The 26148-nt window shown below is 52.7% G+C and overlaps 11 protein-coding genes across 11 annotated transcripts; 5 read left to right on the forward strand and 6 right to left on the reverse strand.

Moving 5' to 3' along the window:
- Positions 1-522: 522 nt before the first annotated feature.
- Positions 523-1251, forward strand: GNI_039510 (putative transmembrane protein; the record flags this gene model as incomplete). The annotated part of the gene is made up of 1 exon (XM_011131087.1): positions 523-1251. One exon carries the CDS (start codon positions 523-525, stop codon positions 1249-1251), a length of 729 nt encoding a protein of 242 aa, XP_011129389.1.
- Positions 1252-1796: 545 nt separating this feature from the next.
- Positions 1797-2443, forward strand: GNI_039520 (putative unchacterized apicomplexan-specific serine rich low complexity protein; the record flags this gene model as incomplete). The annotated part of the gene is made up of 2 exons (XM_011131088.1): positions 1797-1918; positions 2056-2443. 2 exons carry the CDS (start codon positions 1797-1799, stop codon positions 2441-2443), a joined length of 510 nt encoding a protein of 169 aa, XP_011129390.1.
- A 102-nt stretch (positions 2444-2545) lies between these two features.
- GNI_039530 (glutamine cyclotransferase) lies at positions 2546-3648 on the reverse strand (the record flags this gene model as incomplete). Its single annotated transcript, XM_011131089.1, has 2 exons — positions 2546-3394; positions 3535-3648. 2 exons carry the CDS (start codon positions 3646-3648, stop codon positions 2546-2548), a joined length of 963 nt encoding a protein of 320 aa, XP_011129391.1.
- Positions 3649-6203: 2555 nt separating this feature from the next.
- On the forward strand, positions 6204-7649 carry GNI_039540 (hypothetical protein; the record flags this gene model as incomplete). The annotated part of the gene is made up of 1 exon (XM_011131090.1): positions 6204-7649. One exon carries the CDS (start codon positions 6204-6206, stop codon positions 7647-7649), a length of 1446 nt encoding a protein of 481 aa, XP_011129392.1.
- A 1031-nt stretch (positions 7650-8680) lies between these two features.
- On the reverse strand, positions 8681-9512 carry GNI_039550 (putative Pol polyprotein; the record flags this gene model as incomplete). Its single annotated transcript, XM_011131091.1, has 2 exons — positions 8681-9174; positions 9425-9512. The coding sequence occupies 2 exons, from the start codon at positions 9510-9512 to the stop codon at positions 8681-8683; spliced, it is 582 nt and encodes a 193-aa protein (XP_011129393.1).
- A 773-nt stretch (positions 9513-10285) lies between these two features.
- On the forward strand, positions 10286-12199 carry GNI_039560 (protein kinase; the record flags this gene model as incomplete). Its single annotated transcript, XM_011131092.1, has 1 exon — positions 10286-12199. The coding sequence occupies one exon, from the start codon at positions 10286-10288 to the stop codon at positions 12197-12199; it is 1914 nt and encodes a 637-aa protein (XP_011129394.1).
- A 463-nt stretch (positions 12200-12662) lies between these two features.
- On the reverse strand, positions 12663-13694 carry GNI_039570 (peptidase family C54 protein; the record flags this gene model as incomplete). The annotated part of the gene is made up of 1 exon (XM_011131093.1): positions 12663-13694. The coding sequence occupies one exon, from the start codon at positions 13692-13694 to the stop codon at positions 12663-12665; it is 1032 nt and encodes a 343-aa protein (XP_011129395.1).
- A 638-nt stretch (positions 13695-14332) lies between these two features.
- On the reverse strand, positions 14333-15907 carry GNI_039580 (putative transmembrane protein; the record flags this gene model as incomplete). Its single annotated transcript, XM_011131094.1, has 1 exon — positions 14333-15907. The coding sequence occupies one exon, from the start codon at positions 15905-15907 to the stop codon at positions 14333-14335; it is 1575 nt and encodes a 524-aa protein (XP_011129396.1).
- A 239-nt stretch (positions 15908-16146) lies between these two features.
- On the reverse strand, positions 16147-17790 carry GNI_039590 (hypothetical protein; the record flags this gene model as incomplete). Its single annotated transcript, XM_011131095.1, has 1 exon — positions 16147-17790. The coding sequence occupies one exon, from the start codon at positions 17788-17790 to the stop codon at positions 16147-16149; it is 1644 nt and encodes a 547-aa protein (XP_011129397.1).
- Positions 17791-19353: 1563 nt separating this feature from the next.
- Positions 19354-20709, forward strand: GNI_039600 (putative nuclear pore associated protein; the record flags this gene model as incomplete). Its single annotated transcript, XM_011131096.1, has 2 exons — positions 19354-19641; positions 19762-20709. 2 exons carry the CDS (start codon positions 19354-19356, stop codon positions 20707-20709), a joined length of 1236 nt encoding a protein of 411 aa, XP_011129398.1.
- A 485-nt stretch (positions 20710-21194) lies between these two features.
- Positions 21195-24180, reverse strand: GNI_039610 (hypothetical protein; the record flags this gene model as incomplete). Its single annotated transcript, XM_011131097.1, has 4 exons — positions 21195-21315; positions 21480-22842; positions 22929-23047; positions 23684-24180. The coding sequence occupies 4 exons, from the start codon at positions 24178-24180 to the stop codon at positions 21195-21197; spliced, it is 2100 nt and encodes a 699-aa protein (XP_011129399.1).
- Positions 24181-26148: the final 1968 nt, after the last annotated feature.

Here is a 26148-nt window from a genome sequence, read left to right on the forward strand (position 1 = left end):
CAAGACCGTCGAGGACTTCGGCGTCGGCGGCGTCCTCGGTGCCGGTTTCGGCGACCGCCGGACGCGGGAAAAGGAAGACGGCGGCGGCTTCTTGTTTGGCAGCTTCTTGTTTAGCTTTCATCTCGCGCTTCGCCGAGCCCTGTAGGACGCGTTCGTTATAGCAATTCGAGGCCGCGCAGCCGTAGCAAAGCTCTTCTTGGCCACTCCAATCGCAGCGACCCAATCGCCAACAACGGTCACAGACGACCTTGGCGGGACAGTATACATCACAGGCCGTCGGACGCTGACTCGGCGCGGCACGTGCAAGCAATACCAGCAACAGGCTCCACCGCACCATTTCCTGTTTTCCCTCAAGACACACACTCTCTAGAACGCAACGCAGGACTGCCGTACAAAGCGTTAACGAACTAACCGCTCACGTTCAGTCTGTTAACGTACAGTCTTCTAACTTACCGTCAAGTGACAAGTGGTGACCGACAAGTGGTGACCGACAAGTGGCGACCGACAAGTGGTGAAGCAAGCATGAAGGATCGGCGCAGTTTTCTAGCGCGGCTGAACGAAGACTGCTATGTGTTCGCGTGCCTGTTACTAGGCATCTTCTGTCTGCACATGCAAGCAGTCTTCCTTGCGGCCTTCCCTGAGGCCCCGGAGCCCTGTTTGTGTCTGAGCACACGCACTTGGACAGTCATGGCAATGTGCGTGCTCTGCGAAATTCTGCCCAGCTTCCGTCACTCATCTCACACTCGTCGGACCCTTATCGCCGCCAACGAAGTTTTCCGCGGCGTCGCATTCGGTGTGCTGCTCACCGGGCTCTGGTGGAGTGCAACCGCTGTCACCCCGTCGGGGCTCGACGAAGAGTTTGCCGTGCCTATTCCGGTTGATGCCGACGGCCAAGTTCTTGTGCCCAGTGCGCGACGACGTCTGGTGGCTGCGGAAGGATGGTCCATGGCAGGAAGCGGCTGGCCCGTGAGAGACGGCTGGCCCATCACAGACAGCTGGCAGGATCGACTCACTGGGCAGAACAGCCAGGCGCGCCAAGTCTACCTCCAGACCGGCTTGCTGCTCATCATCCAGTCACTCATCACCGACCTCGTCATTCTCCTCTATAGACCCTGGGCCGAACTTCTGGTTTGCACCAAAGCATCCAAGTGCTCCAGACTTCTCCTCCGTTCCTGCTTCTCCGCCATGTGCACTTGTAGTCTCGCAATGATCGTATACAAATCCATACACGGATCTGCCGCCACCGAGTAAGGCGCCCCCACCCGATGTGGACCCCTTCCACCCACCCGATGTGGACCGAGATAACGTCACCCCCATAGCATCGGCGCAAACGCCATTCTCTTCTTGCTCGCCATCGCAGCTATTATTTCGCCTGCCATCCGCTTCAAGGCCATCGTTCGATGGATGCTGCTAATCGGCTTTACCGCGAACGTAAGTCATACCCCCTCCTCATGTGTACTTTAATGTGCACTTTAATGCATCTATCGTCCCTCCTCTCCTCGTCCCTCCTCTCCTCCTCCCTCCTCTCCTCCTCTGTAACGCCCTACACATGGTTTTCAATATGCGTTACTCAGACATACTGCATGGTCCTTACTGCCCTGTCGCTACAAGAGGGCGGCCCAGGGAAGCATCAGTTGTTCGTGGCTGAAGTCATCTTGGTCTTATGTTGTGCGCCCATTTGGTACCAATTATCACGACGTCAGGGCCTCCAGTCGCTTAGACACCCAATCAGAGCACTCCTGGTGGCGCCGCCTGCGCACAAATTCGTCCCTCCAATTAACACCGTGTGAAATTCAATGAGCCGTCGGCGCCCCGGGGAAGATGTGGAGGCCCTGGAAGAAGATGAGGATGAAGCCTCTTTAGTCGTCGAAGAAAACCGCAACAGCAAGCAAGAATTGATAGCCAAAGTTTTATCCCGGTATCCAAACACACGTGTGTGCACATATTAGTCGACCCAAACATATTAGTCGACCCACACATCAGTCAGTCATGACTGTGTAGTCATGACTGTCTGTGTGTAAACACCATGTTTGTACCAACATGGTAGTTGTTTAGATGGTGGTATGTACTTGATGATTGGCCTCCTAAAGACTTCGACTATGAGAAAGAGTTGGCTGAACGTAAATTGAAACGTGTTGGATTCGAACAGTGGGAAGCAGAGGATGATGTTGACGAACAAGGCCGGACCAAGGTATACGAGATCACCCACTATCCTGGCATGTTCCGTGACGCTAAGGGCAATGCAATCGACCTCCGACCTATGGAAGGCCGTCCATGTTACGCAAACCTGGCCAAACGGTCTGAAGCTGAGCTCAGACAGATGCTTAAAACGGCTTTAGCCAAACAAATAGATGAACTTGAAAACGGCCACTCACCATACAATGATACCGACCACAAGTACATTCAGCGGCTTATCAAGGAATTGAAAAAGCTAACCAATTAACCTGACCACAGCTAGGGGTCTATATTACTCACAGCTCGGGGTCGGGGTCGGGGGTCTTAGTACGGACACGTTAGTTCGTTGCCACGTTAGTTCGTTGCCACGTTAGAGTGTGTATCTTGCGATGAATATGTAGGGGAAGAGTTTGCCCGTGAAAATGAGCCAGCGGTCTCCGAGGGTGGCAATTCCGTTCCAGACGGAGTTGATATTGGACTGGTTGGCCTTGGCGATTTTCTTGATGCGTGGGTCTGAGTCTTCGACATCGAGTTTGGCGAGACATTTGCCAGAGTCGGGATCGAATTGGTACAGCAGTGAAGAGAACCAGACATTAGCCCAGAGAGTGCCAGTGGATTTGTCATAGTCTAATTCGTTGACCCGCTTTATAGGTTGTCCATCGCAACGAAGAGTGACTACATTGATAGGAATGGGATTTTCATCCTTCAGAAAGTCGCCGGCCCTGTAAGTATAGACTTCGCTTTCCCCGGTCGTAATCCAGACTCGTTGACTCAAGCTGTCTGCCGCCACACCCCATAGTTCTCGATGCTGTCTCATCTTGATGGTGCGTTCCAGAGACACTGGGCCACCCTCTCTTGACTGTGACAACAGATAAATCACCTTGGACCGCCACGTACCCATTAGGAAGTGGTGGTGAGTCTCATTGCTATGCACCAAGTCTGATCCCTCACCGAACACTGTACTAGGAAAGGATAGTCTCGACTCCGGCACACCTTCCTCAAAATCACGAATCACACGAAACTCGGAAGTACCATAACCTCCCACAGACTCATACAAACATAAAGAATGCGACCTCAGACACTCCACGTAACATACCGACGTTCTCGGCTTCCCTCTCGATAACGACTCCCCCGACAACGACTCCAAACACCCCGTCAAACAACGGCCAACCGACGCCTTCCCGCCCGCAGGACTCTCACTCGACAAAACAAACAATCCCTACAGTCGAAGTAGGCAGTCGAACTGCACTACACACGCGTGTGTGTAGCTACACACACGCGTGTGCAGACATGCGTGTTGGTTGCGACGTCACGTTCTGGGGGCACGTGGGTTGTGGCCGGCCCTGCGTGCAACCTTACTTGGGTAAAAGGGGACTGGTAGTGAGGGAACACAGCAACACTCCGAGGGTCGAGGCTGTAATGCGATAAACCACGAGCGGCGGCCAGGAATGCGATGAAAGTGAATATACTCATAAATACCAGCCAGCCGCATCGCCCGGGCTTGAGCTTGAGCCCGGGACTGCACGCTCCAGGGTCGTGGTCAGTGGAGTTGGTTGGTTGGGGAATGGTTAAGGATGGAGCGGCTGAGTGATGTTTCTTCTCGACGGAGTGCCTTAACCAGCTTGGTTAGTGCAGTTTTGTGTACGTCGAGAACGTCATCAAGGACAGCATTGGCTTCCATAAGCGGGGCTAAATTTTGCGTGGATGGGCGCGTTGGCAGATCGTTGACGCGTTGCTTAATACATTGAGCGACGGTTGCCAGTCGCTGGGAGCGAAACAAGGCATCGTTCTGTGTTAGTTCGTAACTTTGTTCGTCTGTTGCGGGAGTCGCGGGTGCAGTGGCAGTTAGCTTGCTACCAAGACGCCATGACGATTCGAACTCTCCCCGGAACTGGCGCCATCGCACCAACTGCTCCTTTGGAGCCGGCACGATTGGCTGCCCGGCCTTGTCAATCGCAGGAGCCCCTTCCAAGAGGTACAAATACCCTTCCTACAAACACCAAGCCTTTTCCACATATCACCCCACAACCCTACTCGAACCTGATCCATCAAATTGTTCAAAGCAATCTGCACCTGCGATATCGCATCACCAGCCGGCGCACTCGGAACACATGTCTTGTTCATCATACCCAAATTTCCCCTCTCAAATATTCTTCTCGGCCCGTCGTGGTGGATCAACGCACTCTAGGTTTTTGCACCACCTCCTATAAAAACTTTCTCACAAGTCAGCATAGAGACGTCCGCGTGCAGCATTACCATTAAAAATCCTTGAGTTGGTTTCCGGATGGTCGTCGGCGGTGACTGCAAAATTAACCAGGACGAACTGCGCCAGGCGTACTCGGAAGTACTACCGACCGTAATAGCTGCTGAACAAGACAAACGACTGCTGAACAAGACAAACGACTCCTGCAAGGCCATCTGCGCCGTATCACAACTGCCTTTTACGCGAGGGATATGGCAAAAACGTCTTTGAAGTTGGAGGAGGATCCCTTACTGGTTTGTCCTGATCCCGGCGTGGCGGTTTGACGCAACCCCGCCATGGTGGTTTTGTTGCCTAGCGGACCACGCTCATGTCAGGCACTCGCGTTAGCATTACCATCACCGAATATATACTCTTACCAGAAGGAATGATCTACGCCGGTTTTTCACTGGAACAGTTCTCGACCGCAGGCCGACGTAGCTACAAACGCGACCACCACGTTGGCCCGATGCGTGCAAGATGACTCAGTGGTGGGTGCTGGGGGTATTTGCGCTCTATCATACTTTCTTCGTCAATTTTGTGGGCCGTCGATTTTGTGGGCCGCGCGATTGACCACTTCGTCAACCCAGTTTTCGAAGTGCTCATTCCTTATTGTCGACTCTCATCAATGACAAGGGCTGCGAGATGACCACGGCGATCCAGTCATCCTTTGCAGACTGTTTTGCGATGACTCTCGTGTTCGCGAACCGCGATTCCTCGATGAAGCATACGTCCGCAGCAACCCATCCAGTAGCGATCGCCATTGGTGTGTCCTGGTGGGTGCTGGGGGACGGCTTGCTAACACCCGACGTAGCCACAGAGCTAGGGAAGAAAACACAGACTACAACACCAACTCGGTAGGTTTAGTCGACGAGAGCAAAGGCATGTGCATTACCATTCTTACTCCTCTCAACAAATTCATCATATGTACAGAATCGCCCTCCATGTAGTCAATCTGAGCCCAACCTCAATCGTTACTATATACCTGCTGTCACGGCCACGTGGAGAAGAGCTCCGATCCGAGTAGAAGACCTCTTGGCATTGGTCGGTGTTGTTGAACCGAGTAAGTAGGTCTAAAGCGGGTGGTTGTGTCTTCGGATTGGGCAGCAGCCTCTATCTTGCGGTGGGTAATCGCTGGCTTCTCAGCCTCCAACTTCGCCGCAATGATAGTCTCCACGCAATGATAGTCCAAGCAACGCAATAATAAACGTGGGTTGTAACATCACGCGTTTATATTCGAGGAGTCGTTGACAGTCAACCGTCGTACAAACAGTGCCCCAGACAGGGTCCATTGAGCCCGATTGAACACGTACTGGGTCCATTGAGCCCGACTTGAACACGTACTGGGTCCATTGAGCCCGACTTGTTTGCCTCAGCGATAATTGCTAGGGCTTCTTTGGGGTAGTCGACGGTTGCAACCATTGTACGAAATAAGGTTCAATGTTCGAAGGTTCAAGTTAGATGTTTCCTTTATGAAGAAAATTTATACGACTGAGTTATAAAAATCCAGTACGCCGTGGTTCCATTTAGTGTGAAGAACAGTCTAATCGTGTTCCAAAGAATTATGGACCAAATCTCAGACAATGTTGAAATAAGTTCGACAATGTTGCCATGGAGGAAGACGGCAGTAAACCATGGTCGAGTCTACCACCCACCCAGAGCACGATAGCGGCCTGAGTTCAGCCACGGAGGACCTGCGCGGTTCTGCTGACGACAGAACAACGATGCATTGGGCGCTAAAACGTGTTCAGTTCGAAAAAAAGGGATTTTTTTTTGTTGAGAAGTTGCTATGAAAACAATACAGTGCAACCCCGCCGAATTCGGTAGCGGCATTGTCGGGGTTTTGGCCGTGAGCACCCGAAGCCAAGCTTCGGCTTTGCTGAACACGAGCTGCGCAGGACCTTCGATCAGTACGGAAGGACAACAGGAGGGTGGCAGAGCGACGGCTGTAGAAGCTAGTGAGTGGGCCCGAGATATCTGGCGACACAGCATTGGCCAAGACCTTAAGTCTCACTTTGCGAAGAACAGGCGTAGGCCGGTGAGCCTTTTCCAATACGTGAAGGAGCAGTGCAGCATGCCTGGTCCGGCAGACGAAGTTCCCCAAGTGCCGTTCCTAACCCGCCGACAGGTGGAAGAATACGAGCAGCGACACGCCCATCCAGCAGCGCTCAAATGGCTCCACCACTGCGATCATCGGTTCTCGCCTCAGTACACAGCAGAGGTAGGGCTACAGGGATTACGGCCGGGTTTCAATGTTACGAGTTACGACTCCGACATTTTCAAGGGCAGGGACAGAATCAAGACAGATCCTGGCGAAACATATCCGGAGGGTCTCGAGGGCTCGGGTCGTATACAGAGATCAGTGCCTGCTTTGGTTCTTTGGGCTTACTTTACTGACGAACGCGCTAAGATGCCATTTGCTCAACGACTACGGAATCTATCAGTGCTTATGCGCTGGTATCCGGCAGAGGTTACCTCGTTAGTGGTTGGTGAGTTTTTACGTCAACTGGAGAGCCGTACTCTGAAGTTCCCTACGGGGGAGCGACTGCTTCAGAACAGGGTAGCGCTATGGCTGTCGGGGTACCGCGACGCAGGAAATAGTGCGGTTAAGCAGTCGATGGTGACTCACTTAGCGAAATACCTAGAGGCAGTGAAACAAGATGCACACGAAACAGTCACCCCTGAATGGACCACTTACACTTCTCTCCGTCGCACTCATCGTGATGCCACCTCGAAGCGATTCGACATCTTAACACGTCGTTACACCCAAGCGTATGAAGCTTGCAAAGACCGACTGCTGTCTGCTTACTTCCCAGTCGCCTCACCGGGCGTCAGCTCACTGCCTGAGGCCTTGTCCGCCGCCGAACATGTGCCTCAATTCCCTGTGGGAGGCGTGTCGAAAATATCCAAGTTCGACGACTACCAAGATTACGAACTGCGCCAGTGGGCATGGATGGAAGAGCTGCTTGTGCGAACTCTGCTAGACAAGCTAGTCTCACATCACGCGACCAAGACTGGTCAAGATCGGAACGTCGTTGCACAGGCCTTACGTGGACCCAATCGTTTTGCGCTTGCAGTCTCCCAAGACGAGATACGCTCGATGTACTCGGAAGTGCTTACCACCGTAGCAACGCGGGCGGCTGCGGAACAAGCTCATGACTATGGCTGCAGGATCCTCTGTGCCGCGACTACTTCCTTTTGTAGCCCGCCAGAGATAAAGACGGCGTCTTTGTAAGACGGGGAAGATGCTATGGCATGTGGCGCCAACAAACCTTTTTTTTGCAACAGACGTTTCGTTCGGGCGGTCACGTTACCTCGATAAGTCAGGCGGGCAGACCACAAGTCGATTATCAGGGGGAAGGTCTCGATCGTTCATCGGCGGGGTTCTGACCATGGGCGAGGTCAATGAATGGTTGATTATTCAGCCACACTCTTAAGGAAGCCTCTCCCTGGCATTGTCTACAGTATTTGTTCTGCAGATGTGTGTGGTGTGTGGTGTTTGACCTTGGTGGTGGTCTCTGTGCAGGCCGAGCTAGGTTGACCTAAACGTTCGTTCGCTGTGGCTGTAGCCTCTCGCTTTCTGGACATCCGCATTCTTCGACTAGCCCTTTGCGCCGGAGGAATGCGTCACGCAGAACTCTGGTTTCAGGCCTCACGGACGGTTGACCTTGTCGCGCCACGTTAGTCAACCGTACAGGCGCATTCTGTTGCCTTAGATTTCGATGACTACGTAGCATAGCGACCAACTGGCGTAGTATCTCTCCATTCTGACCTTACCGACGATAATGGCCTCTTCTGACCATCCGGGTAGAATGGGCTCTCTGCCGGTAACGGCTAACATTGGGGATATCCCTGTGGCGCTGTGGATCGTCACCTTGCAGATGTACACAGCGTGGGCTAGCAGCAGCTTCAAGTCGCAATAGTTACCGTCTTGATGTATCTTGGACATTATGGACTCGAGGGTGCCGTGATTCGATTCGATTCGTTTAGTCCATTCTGTCGAGCTAGGTGTGATGCGATGTGCTTGACCTTCAGCACGGAAGTCACGCAGTCGTGGAAGTCACCTCTGAACTCTCCCATATGGTACCAAGTAGTTAGCTTAGGAACTCGTCCTCGTCGTCCTTGAGCCTAGATAGGGCATCGGCGACGTAGCTGTTATCTCCCGGGATGTAACTAAACTTCAAGTCGTATTGCTGGAGGAACAGAGCCCATCGACCTCCTTGCCTGTGTCAGCCTTCGCTAGGAAAGTGAGATTTGCGGTGGTCGCTAACGACCAGGGTGGGTCTTAGCCGTATGTAAGCGTCCCACTTGGTCACAAAGTACTTCGACCGCCCACAAGTAACTCTCTTTCTCCCACGTCCTAATTACGTTGAGCTTGAGTGAGCTTCTTGCTACGTACTCGGTCACTTCCATCCTGCCGTCGTTGACCTGACCTAATATCGCTCCTACCACGTACTGAGTGGCGTGGGTATTCAGTACAAGCTGCGCATCCGGGTCGGGAGCTACCAAGTAGTCAGCATTTGCGAGGTCCTCGATTACCTGTCGCATTGCTACTTCGTGGGAGTCACGTCGCGCGCTTTGGGTCTTTTGGTTGTTCGTGAGCTCCTGGAAGGGCTGCACCTTGTCGGAGTACCCTGGCACGAACCTTCGGTGGAACGAGAGTAAACCCAAAAGCGACCACAACCGCTTGTAGTCTTTTGGCGAGACGACTGTGCTCAACGTCTCCACCTTTCCAGGCTGGGGCTTGATGCCGCACCTCCCTATTGTCTTTGGGGTTACGGATGGACGAGTGCTCCACGGCGATTTACTCGGATGTGCGACGTGTTCGAAAGCTGACACCGTTGCGTCAACCGGTTCAATCCTCCTTGCGGTGTCTGCGCCCCCAGTCCCACAGCTCCCTCTCCCTCCCTCTCCCTCCCTCTCCGCGTCATTGAACTTCTTGGAGGCGAACGACAATTATTCCGGGTCCTGTCGAGGGTCGTAAAATACCGACGGCCTATCCGGAAGAACCCTTGAAAAACTCCCCAAATACCTTCGTAACCCGTCGACAGATAGAGGAATACGACATGGTCATCCAGCTGCGTTGAATTGGCTCCATCGCGATGTTCCTAATGAGCTATCGCATAGGCAGTTTGCAAAGAACATGAGACTGGGTGAAAGCCTCAATATCAGGGTTTGTTACCGCGACCCTCTCAGTACTTTAGAAGAACCCCGATTTCCTGAAGGAATTGAGGGTTCGGGTCGTTTATTGATGGGTTGTTTATTGAGGACAGTGCTCGGTTTGGTCCTTAGGGCTGGTATTCGGCAGAGGTTGTGGAGTACGTGTACGATGAGGTCTACTGGACAAATTAGTGTCACTACATGCTGCTAACACTGGTCAAGGCTGTGGATACTGAAGCACCGATTTTGTTATAGCACTCTTCCTAGCAGCCTCCGTGATCAACTGGGCTTAATTTTGGGAATACGATCCGAGTATAACGAGAAGTCATCCGTGTGTTGTTCTTGTTGTGTGTCCCTTGCGCGGCGGTCGTTGGATCCGTTTGTTTAGACATTCTTCCAGGAGTTTATCCAATTGTTCAATACCTTGTCCAAATAGTTGAGGTGGGCCGGGCCTTTCTTTAGAGCGGTGCTGACCATTACTTTGACCTCGGCAGAAGTCAGTGGTGTGTCTGTTCGATCGAACAAATCAAACAGTAATTGCAGCTTCTCTCCTGTTCGCTGGGTCTCTGGTCGCTGGGTCTCTGGTCGCTGAGACTGTGGGACGTCTCGCTTGGCAGGCACGACGGCGCCCTGGGCGGGCGGCACGACCAACCTGGGGCTCGCCATGGCCAGAAGCACAGCCACCAGCACAGCTACCATTATTTTTTCAAGATGATAGTTCGTTTACCGCGGTCCCAGTTCGTGGTGAATGGCAGTCTGTTATTAACAGCCCAGCAGTCTTCATCTCCTGAATGGTTTGATATCTTTGTGTCCCAGCGAGCAAACAGAAGTACGTTTTTGGTCAGTGCGAGACAACGACTACAAAAACAGGTAAATCGTCGAAAGACTGAAGTCGAGCGATCCAGCAATGTGGAAGTGTATCAAAGCGAACGTCGCTCCACACAGCGGTTAGGTACTGAGGTGAGTAGATCAGGACTTCCGGACGACACCTCGACCAGGACGAGCTTGTCCAAAAAGACGCCGGACCAACGGTCAGAGAACCAACGGACATCAGAGAACCAACGGACATCAGATGACCAACGCACATCAGATGACCAACGGACATCAGAGAACCGAAGGGCAGATGATCAACGACCGGAAAATCAACGACCAGAGAATCGACGACCGGAAAATCAACGACCAGAGAATCGACGACCGGAAAATCAACGACCGGACGATCAGCGGCCAGGACCAGAGAATCAGCGGTTCGAGGATCAGCGGCGTCGGAGAAGGCGACAACCGTCGCTGCTTCCCGTGTGCGAAGACCTCTTACTGGAGGATCAGCGGCGGCCGACTTCTGTCGTCGCCGGTTCTTCGCGAGACACAGGGACGGCGGTGGATGGATCGGGGGAGTTGGGTATCAAGGGGGAAGGTCGTCGCGTAAACCTGAGTCGCGGAGAGCCGTGTCTGGTGCGGGCACGGAGCGCGGTGGGTGCAGAGGCTGCCGCGCCTGCGTGGTTGTTGGGGTCTTACTGCGAGAGCGCGGCGGCGGAGTCAACGACCAGTTTCGGTTCATTGCCGAAAGTCGGCGGTTCGAGTCCGGGCGGTCGTGGCGACTCTTCTGGTGCGGGTACAGTTGCAGGGGCAGAGTTCGGCCGGCCTCGGCAGATGTTGGAAAGCAGGCGTACCATCGGGGGTGGAGGGGGGTCGAGGCCATCGCCGTCAAAGCCGGTAGTGAAGGTGGTGGACGGGTCTCCACCAAAGTTGATGAGCGATTTGCCCCTCGGCTTGACTGTAGAACTGGCAGAACTAGTGTTCGAAAAAAGTTATATCAGTCGTGGTACCTTCGGGACAGTGTTTCGAGCGCGTTGGCGAGGACGTGAAGTGGCAGTGAAGTTGGCGCATGTTGACTCGCCACCGAGCGTAGAACAGTTACGCAACTTTGAACGTGAGTTGAATGCGTACTGCGCCATGAAGGAGGATCCTAACATCTGTCGGTTCTTCGGAGCGTGTGTCAAGTCGTTACGTTCGCTATTGATCGTAACTGAGTATGTTCCGCGCGGTAATCTGTTTGACTTATTGTTTGACGGCTCTGTCTTTGTAAGTTCGACCCAGCGACTGGGCATGGCTCTGCAGCTGACAGGCGTGATGTATCGGCTGCATTCGCAACGACCAGTGGTCGTTCATCGAGACCTAAAGACTCCGAACATACTGGTTGACTCCAACTTCAACATCCGTCTGTGTGACTTTGGAAAAACACGACTGATGGTCCGGAACTCAATCCAGCTAGATGATAACGGTGGAAGCCCACGTTATATGGCGCCTGAGTGTTACGTGCCTGCTGGTACCATCAACGAAAAAAGCGATATCTGGTCCCTCGCCTGCTGCCTCATCGAGATCTTTGGCGGACCAATCCCCTTCGAAGACTGCTTCGACAACGACGACGTTGTCAGTCGCCTCTTCAGGAATCACGAAAGCCCACAAGTACCACATTGGTTCCTACCCGAAGTCAAGAACGTACTCCTACAATGCTTCCATTGGACACCCACTGAACGCCCTTCCGCCAGAGAACTACACAAGGTCCTCCTCACCCTCCAACCCAGCCAGTTAGACGCACACGGAATGAACGTCAAAAGAATCAAATAACCAACCGTCAAGCACCGACGCCCCGTCGTGCGTGTGTTTGACCAAGCCCACACACTTACCAAAGCACACACCCTTACCAAAGCACACTCAAGCATGCGTATACCCTGGCACGTATGCATGGATCTCTAAGCTTAGTCGGTCTGCCGCGTGGATGCATGGCCACGTGTCTGCATCGTCCCTGATCCGGTCAAACAACCTCGTGCACACCTAAAGGGCGGGCCACGCCTAAAGGGCGGGCCACGCCTATGGGGCGGGCCACGCCTATGGGGCGGGCCACGCCTATGGGGCGGGCCACGCCAAGATAGGCAGTGGTTAAATAACAATGTAGTCGCTGTCCTCCTCTGTCTTGCCACTGCCAGGCTGCGACCCCCCAGGCTCACAGACTTCACGTTCCACAAAGAAAATTGTGGAGGATAACGCCGTACGAATTCTCTCGTAATCTCGTAAGGACTACTATAGATCTTTAATAGGCTTTAATCGATGTAGCCAAGTGAGGATGCAGCCAAGTGATGATGGGGGGGAGGGGGGGAGGCTTTGGGGAAAAGTGGAGGATGATGTCCGGGATAGTGGGAGTTACGTGGCAAAGCAATATTGCGGTCATGGACGGATTTAGTTGTTCCCAGGGGAGTTGTCGTGGACAGTCCGGCAGGATGGAGCCCTGGAGGTTGTTAATGTCCACTAGCTGGTCATTTATTTGAATTGTAGAAGTATCGTAAGGCTGAATGTTATAGAGCGCCGATTGCACACGTGTGTGTGGATCAATATAATACAGGTATCGTTCATTACAGGCAATGAAATAATACGCAGAGGTAGTGGAGTTGCCTCCACAGAGTCCACAAAAACTATCCATTCGAAAGAGAGACATTAGAAAGTCCTTATACCTCACCAAGTCTATTTCGGATAAGCCTAGCTTCAAGGACACATAAATAATCAGCACACCAGGACCCGCACGTTGAGGAGCTGGTTCGAGCACCTGATAAACCCTCTCGTTGACGATGCAGGCGTCTTCAAAGTGTAGTGAATAAATGGGAGTATCAAATATCAAACTTTTTTCATTGATGAGTATATTAAAGAGTTGCGCACAACTCGTAGGACCGTACCATTCCGAGGGCCGTTTATTCAAGTACAGTTCACCTTTGGTAGTGATTTCGTGTATTCCGAACATTGAGTCCTTAGTATCGCAAAAGTAACTCATGATCGTGCATAGTGTTGAAATCGCTTCATATGTTCGGCGACGTCGCCAGGAAGCGCTGTCCGCGGTTGCAGGCCGCCCCAATTCATTGCCCTTGAGCCCCACCTGTTCGAGAACCGAGCCAAGTCCCAGATGACCAATGTGTGTTTGAAGCCCCGCATCTTTCTTCATTGGCGGTCCTAATGCGTTTCTCATGCACTCCTGACCATTAGCAGTGTTGACCTCTCGAACCGACAGGTCGCTACCACCAACTAGACACTTGAGCGCATTTTCCCGAGCACCATAACATAGGATTCTTAACATGACCTCAGCAAGCCCCATCTGGAACACCCTGATTGTGCAACCCCATCCACTATCACTTTCCAACGACCTACGTATTCCGTATCTGCACCACGGGAATGCGATAGGAATGAGCTTGCTTACTTTGAGAGAATGCCATTGAACCAGCCAGTTGACCGCGACTTCCCGAGCGATTCAAAAGAGTGTCTGTAAGTCAAGAGGACGTGTGACTTGAACTCCTCCTCGAAGGCCTTGAGCCCACTTATCGTACTCAGGTTGTACTTACGGCCCTATAAAGGGGAAGAGGTGCATAACACCTGGTAGTCGTGCATAACACCTGGCCTGGTAGTCGTGCATAACACCTGGCCTGGTAGTCGTGCATAACACCTGGCCTGGTAGTCGTGCATAACACCTGGCCTGGTAGTCGTGCATAACACCTGGCCTGGTAGTCGTGCACAACACCCGGTAGTCGTGCATAACACCCCGGGGTGGTCCACAACACCCCATGGTGGTGCAATAACAGAGGGAACAAACAGTGGCTGGTGTGTGTGTGTGTGTGTGGTCACTGATGAGGTCGATACGAAGAGGTAGGTGTATTTGATAAGGTGACTATCTGTTTTGTTGCCAAGTACGGAAATGAAAACGTTCTTAAGATAATGCATTTAGGCAAAATCTTCGGAGCCTTGTTCCGCCATGCCCTCTCTGGTTTCCTCCTGCACTTCCCCGAGATCATCCCCCTGTTCAAAGTCCGCGTCCAGTTGCGGTTGACTTCGGAGCTGTCTTGCCGCAAAACCGGCCGCTACCAACGCCGCGACGACGCCAGCCGCCGCCCCGGCAATGGCTCCCGCAGGCACTTTCTTCTCTCCCTCTGCCGTGGTCCCAGAGGTACCAGAGGTACCAGAGGTCCCAGAGGTACCAGAGGTACCAGAGGTACCAGTGCTGGTCGTGTCGCCCTTGCCGCTGGTACCTGGCCAGTGTGTTGGTGTATCGGCATCGTCGGGTGGTGGAGGCGAAGGCACACGGTTCCCTGAGGGCGTGGGGGGATCAGGGGGGTTCGGGGTCCAGTCGGGGTAGGGATCGGGTATATCAGTGGGGTCTGCGGCGCAGATGTCATACCAGCTGTCGCCTGGACACCATTTGCCACCGCAGGTTGCACATTCGCTCTCGGAATTGCCGCAACTGCCCGACTTTGGTGTGCAGGAGTCGAGACTGCAGGTCTGACTTTGTTCACAACACACACCTGGCTTTGGCCAGACCGGACACTTGATCGGTTCCACCCATTTCAGCTGGCAACTGCCTACTGATATACCACCACCGTTACCACCGTCGCATAGCATATCCATAACGGTAGACGATAAATCAAAGTGCGGGTGGGAACTACTCCCGCACCAATCCACCTGTCCGTACTTCCCGCCGTCGAGCTGGCCGCAGGTGCCCTCGCAACAAGCTTTGGGTACAATCTCCGGCCATGACGCGTCGGTGTAGTACCAACAACGTTGTCCCAAGCCGCTCAGAATCGTCGAACCCGGGTTGCTCACACACTGGTTCGCGTCCGCCCAGGCTGTGGCTCCCGGCGCCACGTCGATGGCAGGGAACTGAATCGTAGGCGACTCGCGTACGTCCTCAATAGTATTTGAACCACCCTTGCATTGTACGTAACCACCGCAGCGGTCGAACACGGCGACCACACGCGACAGCCCATCTGCACCGACCAACTTGTAGCATAGATTATTGCGCTTGAAGGAGGCCTGTCCATAAAATGCATCTGACCCATACATCTGTGGCGGTACGGCCGCGATTCCGTCGATGCCCAACTTGAGCATACACTTTTCAATCGCGTCCACATCAAAGGCACCCTCATACCCTCCCGAGGCCACCGAACCTCCGTAGTGAGTAACGGTCACAGCATGAAACGTCGACAATCCCTCCCACTTCTTGCCAAAGTTATCTTCATAGTAGGTCGACTCGTCACGAGGCACACACTTCCCTGCCTCGCACTTACCGATTTCGGTAGGACAAAACTCACTCCCCGGTAGCGGACCTGTTGCTGTGGCTGGCTCCTGATTGCACGGCACACAATTTGGCTTCCCGTCTGGGCCATACTCCACTGTTTCACACTCTCGAACTTTGCACACAAAACCCATCCCAGGCACTGTCACTGTATCCATGGGGATGTACAGCTCCTCACACACACCTGCATATGCTGCTGAAGCCAGCACGGCCCCTATGACGCGCATGCTCAAGTTTCCCCACTACGCGTGCTTTAACACACACCCCCAACCTTTTACACACACCGACGACCGCTTAACCCGGACCATTGTCAAGCCAAAACACGAACCCAACCAACCTGGTGGTTGCAGACGAAGCAAGGTGGGCTCGCGCATGCATCGACTTGGTGCACACCCAATTCCAGTGTGCGAAGATACGTATGAACCTACACTCGGTAGTTGCACCTGTGCCGGATAAAGGTTGGTGTCTAAGCAAAATCTTCGGAGCCCTGTTGCGCCATGCCTTCTCGGTTGTCCTCATCAGCTTCGCCGAGGTCGTCGCCTTGCTCGAAGGCGGCGTCAATGTCAGGTTGACTGCGCAGTTGGCGGGCTCCCAATCCGGCGGCAGCGAGGACGGCAGCAACTCCAGCTGCGGCGCCAGCGATAGCACCGACTGGTACCTTCTTCTTCTCCTCCTCGTCTTGGCTCTGTGTGGGGAGGTGTGTCGTAGCACCTGTTCCCGTGGCTTGAGTTCCCGGAGTATCGGTAGCACCAGTGGCGTCAGTAGCCCCAGTGGCATCAGTTGCCCCAGTGGTGTCGCCACTAGTAGTAATGGGACCTGGATCGGCCTTGGTTCCCGGCCAGTGGGTCGGGGTGTCAGCGTCGTCAGGTGGAGGGGGCGAGGGGGCCCGGGTCTGACCACCAGTTGGCGTGGGCGGATCAGGGGGATTGGTTGTCCACTCGGGGTAGGGTGTGGGGATATCGGTGGGGTCTGCATCGCAGATGTCGTACCAGCTGTCGCCGGGACACCACTTGCCACCACAAGAGCCACAATCAGTTTCGGAGTTGCCGCAACTGCCCGACTTTGGTGTGCATGATTCACCGCAAGTCTCACTCTGCTCACAACACACACCTGGCTTCGGCCAAACGGGACACTTGACCGGCTCCACCCATTGCAGTTGGCAACTACCCACAGCGATGCCACCCCCGCCACCTGCGTCGCACAACAAGTCCATCAGACGTGTTGACAAATCAAAGTGCGGATGGGAACTGCTACCGCACCAATCCACCTGTCCCCACTTGTCCGTGCCCGAGATCTGACTGCAGCCACCCTCGCAACAAGCTTTGGGCACAATCGCCGGGTCCGAACCGTCGGTGTAGTACCAACAACGTTGTCCCAACCCGCTCAGAATCGTCGCACCCGGGTTGCTCACACACTGGTTCGCGTCCGCCCAGGCCGTGGCCCCCGGCGCCACGTCGATCTGAGGGAACTGAATCGTAGGCAAGTCCCGCACATCTTCGATCTGGGTGGAACCACCCTTGCATTGTACGTAACCACCGCAGCGATCAAAAATAGCGACCACACGAGATATTCCATCTGCACCGACCAACTTGTAGCATAGATTATTGCGTTTGAAAGAGGCCTGTCCGTAAAATGCATCTGACCCATACATCTGTGGCGGTACGGCCGCAATTCCGTCGATGCCCAACTTGAGCATACACTCTTCAATCGCATCCACATCAAAGGCACCGTTGTACCCTCCCGAGGCTACAGAACCTCCGTAATGAGTCACCGTGATCGCATGAAACGTCGACAATCCCTCCCACTTCTTGCCAAAGTTCTCTTCATAGTAGGTAGACTCATCACGAGGCACACACTTCCCTGCCTCGCACTTGCCAATTTCCGTAGGGCAAAACTCACTCCCGGGCAAATCTCTTGTTGCTGTGGCAGGCTCCTGATTGCACGGCACGCAGTTGGGCTTCCCATCTGGTCCGTATACCGGTGTCTCACATTCTCGAACTTTGCACACAAAACCCATCCCAGGCACGGTCACTGTGTCCATGGGGATTTGGAGCTCCTCGCACACTCCTGCATATGCTGCTGAAGCCAGCACGGCCCCTATGACGCGCATGCTATTCAAACAACAGCCCACAACTTGGATGCGTGCTTCATGATCTGGGCATCTGTGCACCCCGCCACCAACATGCGCCGTATTTTCCAGAGCAAAATGCTGCTACCACTGGTCGATTCGGTAACAAAACTGGAGGAGTTGCCAGCCACAGAACAAACCGTCTGCATTGCATCATCCGTAACTGAGTTCGGGGGCGGCATCTGCCCCTCGTACGCGCTTCTGCTCCAGGCAATGAAGAGGTTCGATCGCATTCTCGTCGTAACACGAAGTCGACCGGAGTCGTTCCGAGAAATTACATGGCAAGACGTAACCCGAGATCTGGAAGCCACCATGCAGACGGTCCACGGCCTCTCCGAACTTGTCGCGAAAGAACGAGTCGGTCCGGGCATACCACAAGTCGAGTATATTATCCCCGTACCGCTCACCTTCTCCGACCACTTGGGATCGGGACTTAGCAATCAACCACCGGGATCTAGTGACGGAAACTCTGGGCAGTACCGAATGCGAGATGTTTCGGAAACCGAACAGAACATACTTGGGCAAGGACCACCGGTTGGTCAAGGACCACCGGTTGGTCAAGGACCACCGGTTGGTCAAGGGCTATTCAGTCGCTGTCCGTCCAACACTAGACTCTGGTTGGATCCTAGCGCTTCTCTCATGCCTCCTTCAGACATACCAAAAATTAAGTTCGCTACAGGGGTGTTTGTTGCCGGAGTCTTTCTCTCTACTTCTGAGGACATCGAGCCGTATCGTAAATTGGGACTACAAATCTGTATCGTGCCTCAAGACCAAGAGTTACCCGAAGAACTATCGGACAACACTAACCTGCGAGCACAAAATGTCTCCGTGCTTAAAGTAAACGCCACTACTTGCAAGGTGAAAGGGCTTCTACTTCCACTGCGAGAGTACGAACTGCAACAACGACTTTTCGGCCCCTAACGCTCTGTCGGTTATCATCAAGTCGGTTAAACATACTCTCCTGCACAGACGGTACTCTCCTGCACAGACGGTACTCTCCTGCACAGACGGTACTCTGCTGCACAGACGGTACTCTGCTGTACAGACGGGTCTCCCCCCCTCCCCCCCAACGCCACCACCTGCTCTAACCAGAAGGGTGAGTCGCTTGGTCTTTCCCACATGCCCGCAAGAAGACGTATCGCCGCCAAGTGTATACCCCTTTCCCGCCAAGTGTATAGCACTTTCCCGTAGTGAGTGGAACGACGGTGGAACGACGGTGGTCGGGCGGGCTGGCTGGTTGGCTGGCTGGCAAGGTGGCGATGACTTGATGCCGCTTTTTGTCATTTTTTCGATAGATAAATGGTAGTGGTTCGAGTGGTCTCCAAAGCAGGTCGATTTCGTTTGGATTGTGGTGACACGAGGCAGACTACGGTGAAGGCGTTGAAGGAACTTATATCGGGAAAAATCAACGTGTCTGCCAATGAGGTTGTTTTGTCACTAGACCCAAGAGCCAATGAAGTAAAGCGCACACATCTCGCCATGTTGCACACACCTAGGATACACAGTTAGGATACACAGTTATGACCAACCTCCGGACAGCTGATAATGGGAGACAGTCGGTTGCTGGCGAATTGGAAAATCGGTACAGGAACGGAGATTCACGTCTTTACCCAGTCGGAACCCAGTCTGAAGACTGCCGCGGCTCCCGTGGTAGTGCCTGAAACCGCGCCCGTGGTGGCGCCTGTGGCGGTTAAGAAGGCGCGCCAGAAAGGACAGTCTCATAAGTACAAGACCTTCGAAGAGTATGTGGACGAGATAGACTTTAATGTGTCTCAACTGGCTCTGAGCCACTCGTATAAACCAGTCAAACGGAACCCAGTGGGGCCCACGAAGGTAAGCATCCTTGACAGGCAGTTTCAAACATGTGTGTAAAACGTTCCAATAAAGTGTGCGCACACGTTTCACACACGCGCGTGTTTTTGACGCGTGTGTTTTTGACACATGTGTATGTAGTTGCCCCCGTCGATATCGCTAAAGCACCAAGTATATCGGCATGTGGATCACGTGGAGGTGATGAATGTTGCGGAGTTGGCTGATTTTGTGCGCGAGTGGCGTCGGTCCGATATGTTGGTACAGCGTTGTGGGTACTTGATAGGTTACTATGCTGCGGATGCTCATTATGGTCCGAGTGGAACTCGTGCGGTGGTGGAGGCGGTTTATGAGCCTGAGCAGGTTGGTAATATGGATGGTGTGGAGATTTTGGGTAATCCTGAGACGGACGAGTTGGTGGTACGAGTATCGAAGGCGTTAGGATTGGAAGTGGTGGGTTGGGTTTTTACTCATCTGGGTCGCGATAAGTTGGTCACAGGACCGGAAGTGATTTCTATGGGACGATTACAATTGGCACATGCCCAGGAGAATGTGCACTACACCGGTTATCCTGTATCAACATTTGTAACACTCACGATATCACCGAAAGAAAGTTTGAAGGGTGAACCCGGATCAGATGCGTTCATGATATCGGACCTAGGTCTAGCTCTTGTTCGAGATGGTGTCCTGGATGAACAAACGTTCCCAGAGGATGGAAAGTATTGCAAAATTAGAACTCCCGATAAAGATGAGCTTATGCCCACTCTTCTTGAAACCACCAAGGAAACTCAACAAATGGATACTGATTGGCTACTGGTAAGACTTGCAGAAAGCGCACCTAAACAAACAAGATCTTTTATCAAACGGACACAATTCCCCAAGACCAATCGAGGACCTGCCACCTTTAATGATGTACAAACATTTCTTAACTCATCTCTACCACCACACGAAAAATTAGCCGACCTACACTTTCTAGTGTTCATAGCGCAATCTCTCGGGTTCGAATCCGCCGAACAAATTATCAATGCAATTAAAACCAAAACAGACATAGCCCAAGACTACTATGTATTGCTTAATTCACTCGCTTCATAACCCATCTGGTAACTACACCCGCCTTTACCGTCGTGGAGTCTTCCGGTAATCGCGGATCCCTTAACCCCACCCACCCAGCCGATAATTCCACCCAGACGGTAATCCTGCACTCGACGATGTAGTCGTAGTACCCACCGGATCAAGCGAGAATTGACAACCGGGATTGACCACTGGGACACGAAAACCGGGATTGACATCACGATCACCGAGAGCTCTGATACTCCCAGTTCTGCACCCCAACTCTGGATCGAAGCTCCCCAACTCTGTATCGAAGCACCCCAACTCATTGTTGAGCCTCCACCCCTTTGAAGCTCCTACGACGTAGAATACCCCACGACGTAGAATCCCCTACAACGTAAAATCCCCTACGACGTACAATGTCAAAACCAGAATTAAGCGAATGGGTCAGTCAAGCGAATGGGTCAGTCAAGCGAATGGGTCAGTCAAGCTCGTGGTTGGTCAAGCTCGCGGTTGGTCAAGTTCGCCTATAGTTCAGTTAAGATCAACAAGGTTTGGTCAATTCCGGCCAGTGATGCTTCCAGCAAGTCTTCAGCGATTTCTCGGGAGGTCATTTCAAATGCAAGTTCGTCAGTCATCTGGTCAGCTCTGAAGTGGTAGTGAGTTAATTGGAAGCCCGACATTGTTCTTCGTAATATACCTTAGTAATGTAACCCGACGGTGAATGTAACCCGACGGTGAATGTACCGTCGGAAGGGCATACCCCCCCCCCCCCCCCCGCCGGAAGGGTCCCCCCAATTAGTGTGCCGTACTTGAGGGCTAGTTTCTGTAGTTTTTCTACTTCGACTTCTTTGCGTTCGAAAACGTTGGCGACATATTGGTAGCATGATTCGATAGCGGTTTGGCGTGCGTCTTCTTCACGTGTTCCGAAGACCCAGAAATGTTTGTTCTGTGTTGTTGGAGGACAGGCGCCTACCGAGTCTGCAAGGTGTTTGTTTAGGTAGCCGGAGGCGGCGAGTACGTTGAGACATCGGCGGGCGGTTTCTGGTGCTAGAAGTGCGTAGGATGAAACTTCTGCGTCATTCCAGAAGCGGCTGTAGCGGAGGAAGGCCGCGTTATCGTTACTGCCAAGGTCGGGCATGTTACTTTCCGCCCGCAATTTGGCCGTAGCGCGTCCTTGACGGTCAAGAACGAGTGCAAACACACGTGCGGCATCCGCTCCAAAACGTGCGCTAAGTAACGCATTGAGTGCGCGCGCCTGCAAATGTCCGCGACATGCCTCCCAGTCTAGTTGGTAGGCAGCGCCTGCATCACGCTTAACTACCTTCACACTACGGTCTGCATGCCGACTCATGTTGTCCAGCGCCTTGAATACCTTGTCACTCTCGTACAGTGCCAAAGGCTCTTTATCTTGCCACTGCCCAGACTCGTTCTCCTGCTGCACCAAACGGTTCACTTGCACACACACCTCCTCAAAAGGTGTTGCTTGCGTCACTATACGTCCGTCGAGTCGCCGTGCTGATTGCAACAACGCACGAGCCGTAAATCGTACTATCATTGCATTGCTCCATCGTAACGCCACGAAATTCTCCACCACCTGCTTCGCCATCTCCAAGTTCAACTGCTCAAAGTTACTGCGAAATGCACCCCGAGGCAGCTCTGTCGCCACTGTTTGGCCTCTTGAGCGACTTCCTGCACCACGTCCACCACCACCACCACCACCCCCACCACCACCACCACCACCACCACCACCAGCCGACGGATTAGACGTTGCACCTGCGGCCTTGTCCGATACCCCCTGCTCGTCCGGACCATCTTGGCCAAACAGACGACTCTCGGCAGAGAGCGCCGAGGCCATGTCGATCGCACTGTCCGCAAGCAACTGCACGTCACCACCAACACGACGTTGTCGCACGTTCCGCTTCGTCGCCATCCGTTTCGGTCGCGCATCTTCGTCGCCTCCACCGCGCCGCTTCCTTCCGCTCGTTGGAACCACGTCTTCCACACGCCGCCGTTCGCTCGACCCCGCACTCACTAAGTCGTCCATCGTGCTGCAAGCACACACCACGCCTGTCGCAAACATTTGCGCCAACGTCTGCTTCATCTTGAAGGTAGACACTTCCGAAGAAGACACACTCTCGCCGCCCGCGTATAACGTGGATTTCAACTCTTGGTCTACACAGGCAAATGTCACACACTCATGCCACACAGTGTGTGCTAGAATGTGTGTGCTAGAATGTGTGCGATGTATAATCCCTTACAGTCCCTTATAGCCTCGTCCACCGCCTTGTCTGGGATGACAAAGCCGTGTTTGAGAAACTGTAGCAGTAAGTGCTTTCCTGCTATACCCCAGCGTTGGTCGCAGAAGGCCAGGTACTTGCTGCGGCGGAGACTCATCAGGATACCGCGCTGGTTTACGTGGTATTTCAATACACTAGATCCACTTGGTAAGACCTCAATCAGAACATTGATGCACGAATGCTTATACAATACCAGTAAGGTGTTTTGGAGCACACGTGTGTGTATATGTGTCTGTTGCTGCAGTTCACGTCCCGTCAACGCGCCACTTTTCTCGAGCACACAAACCAGGAGCGAGGCACAGCTCCCATACGAATCTCTAACCAAGGTCTGTAGCAATGCCGGAAGACGGGACATTATCCGCCTCAAAAAAGCAACTACCGAGATTCGGGCGCGGCAGGGATGCACTACCAACCCTACCCGTCGTCTGGTCAAGCCGAACGACAGTCTGGTCAAGCCGAACGACTGTCACTACATTCCCGCCGTTAGAGTAACATATACAGTTATGGTCGCAACACCACACCAAGGCCCGAGAGGATGACCTGAAGGAAGCATGGTTGAGCGGTCCACCACATAAGCGGTCTACCACATAAGCGGTCTACCACATAACCGGTCGACCACATAAGCGGTCTACCACATAAGCGGTCTACCACACAAGTGGCCAAGTTCACGAATCTGTGGTGCGTTAAACCGATCCTACGGGGAACGGGATACCTACATTGGGATTATAGAATGTACTTCCTCAGTCTCCTTATTGATACTAACCACTCCAATCGAGTTAAGACCATACAATAGGTGATGATCCGCGATACATACTTGATCTAAAATACACGCAAATGTAACATGCAATTGTAACATGCAATTGTAACACGCAATTGTAACATGCAATTGTAACACGCAATTGTAACACGCAATTGTAACACGCAAATGTAACTCGGCCGAGTAACTTTGCGTTAATGGGCTAGCTGAATCATAAGGAGTATTACTCGGCAGATTTGTTATCTGTGATCCAAGGGCACTGCGTCGTTCCATAGATTTGATTCTTTTGGTCCTCGCAAGTGTCTTTGAATCAAAGCATTCTAAATAGCCATCAGAAAATAACACCCATGTAGAACCTCGCTCGATAACTAAGTAGGATGGAATAATTGTGGTCGTAGGTATCGGCCACATCCTGGAATTCTTCCGAAGCCATTTACCATCAACTAACTCACACATTAACACTATAAAACCATAAGGTATACCAATCGATGCGCTCGCGGTCTGAGTGGGTGGACCGCCTCCCTCCCAGACCCGGGTGGACCGCCTCCCTCCCAGACCCGGGTGGACCGCCTCCCTCCCAGAATCGGGTGGACCGCCTCCCTCCCAGAATCGGGCAGAGGTGAAAACGTGTTATGGTCATACGCTCTTTTTCGCTCAAAACTGCGACCATAGGTTCGACGTCAAGTATGCCATCTAGTCCAATAATATTGTCATCATCTTCTCGGACGACTTGCTGTTCGTCGACGAGTGAAATATAACCGTCTGTAGTTCGTCGGGGATGTGGTAAGGGGGAGGTGACGGGAAATCTGTTTAAGAAGCTCCGTCTTTGTTGTCCACGTCTTCGTTGTCCACATATTTGTTGTCCGCATATTTGTTGTCCATGGTCCTTCAGAGCGGCGAATACTGTGGAGGTTGCTGACCGACTGGTCGAGGACCGCTCGTCATCGTGTGATTTTGTGTTAGTAATTCGGTAACGCCGAAAGGCGATGGTATTTGAGTTTTTAACATAAGACACCACGACATTGTCCAATGACTGGTCCGCCAATACCGTGGGAGTTGCTAAGGTATATGGACTACCTTGGAATCGATCCCTGACCTGCAAGGTTTTGCAATCCACGACCAGGTGTTCACCTTTTCGATTGGACCTACGTAGAAACGATTTCTACATCTTGATTTCACTTACACTAACGTGAACATGTCTATGACCTTAGCACTAACCAGAACCAAATCACTTAAAGGTTCTTCGATCGCTCCTGTTGTACAATGGCCCGTACTGATATCGATGGCAGCTATTCGTCCATCCGTGCTGCATCCCACAACTGTGTCACCTCCTATAGCCAGTGCAGAAAGTACAGCCAACCCGGGCAGGCTAATTTTCTGAGGCATAATGGGGGCCATTGATGGAATAATCAGACAGGAAGCATCACTAGACCTGTATCAACAAGGGTCTCTCTTGTGGAGTAGACCCATTGACGGTGACGAAAGTAAACTCCGATTCTATGTACACTGACTGACGTGATGCATAACCCGTCGATGGTTCCATGGAACCGTTCCATTTCAGAGATAACGGACAGTGAGCCGGGGGTTTGCAACATGCATCGAGAAAGAGGTGACAAGAAAGTCATTCTGAGTGACTGTCTAGATTCGACCATGATTGAAGTGTCTAACACACATGGGGTACCCAACAAGTTTACGATCATTGATAAAAGCTCAGGAGCTGGCTTATATAGCGCAACCGTCCCCGGTAATTTAATTGACGCTAAGGTCAGTGGAAACAAGGTGGCAGTTATTTACTTTAATACTGACAGTATGAGACATGAACTAAATGTAGTCGAGTTTTGGAGCTTATTCCCTGCCGTCGAATCTTTAGAGCGCATCAAAACGACTTGGTTACCAACCATGTTTCCACATAAAGCTCTTGAACACGAGCCAATTACGTATGAAGCTACATACATTGTGCCCGTACCGAGTGCTTCACAAATCGCGTTCACTCACACCCGAGATCATATCACCCCTCAGACAATCGTAATTGTAAGCACTACACACACTTTCGTTACATCGACTGCCCCTATTAACCATCTTCATGCTGCCAGCATTCCCCCTCGGACGGGACGATCTACCAAGTGGACCCAATGACGTTGTCAGCCAGGAGGGCTTTGTCTCCAAGCGTGGTGGAAGCAATGGATCCCGAAGGTCGTATGCCTTTGGCACAGGTCGAGACAGACGTTCCATTATATGATCCGGTGCTTCCCGTCAGGCCTGCGGCTTTTGCAGTGGAGAATGGCGACTTGGTCACTGGAATAATTCCCCATGCGAGACTTCGCTGCGAGCCAAGTGCTCTGGAATCCACCTCGATATGTCAGTACGGAATGACGGATTCCTTCAAACTATCTCCAGCACGGGTAAGCATCATATCCCCCCCCC

Source organism: Gregarina niphandrodes, assembly GCF_000223845.1.
Source record: "Gregarina niphandrodes unplaced genomic scaffold scaffold00005, whole genome shotgun sequence".
NCBI classification, from domain to species: Eukaryota; Apicomplexa; class Conoidasida; order Eugregarinorida; family Gregarinidae; genus Gregarina; species Gregarina niphandrodes.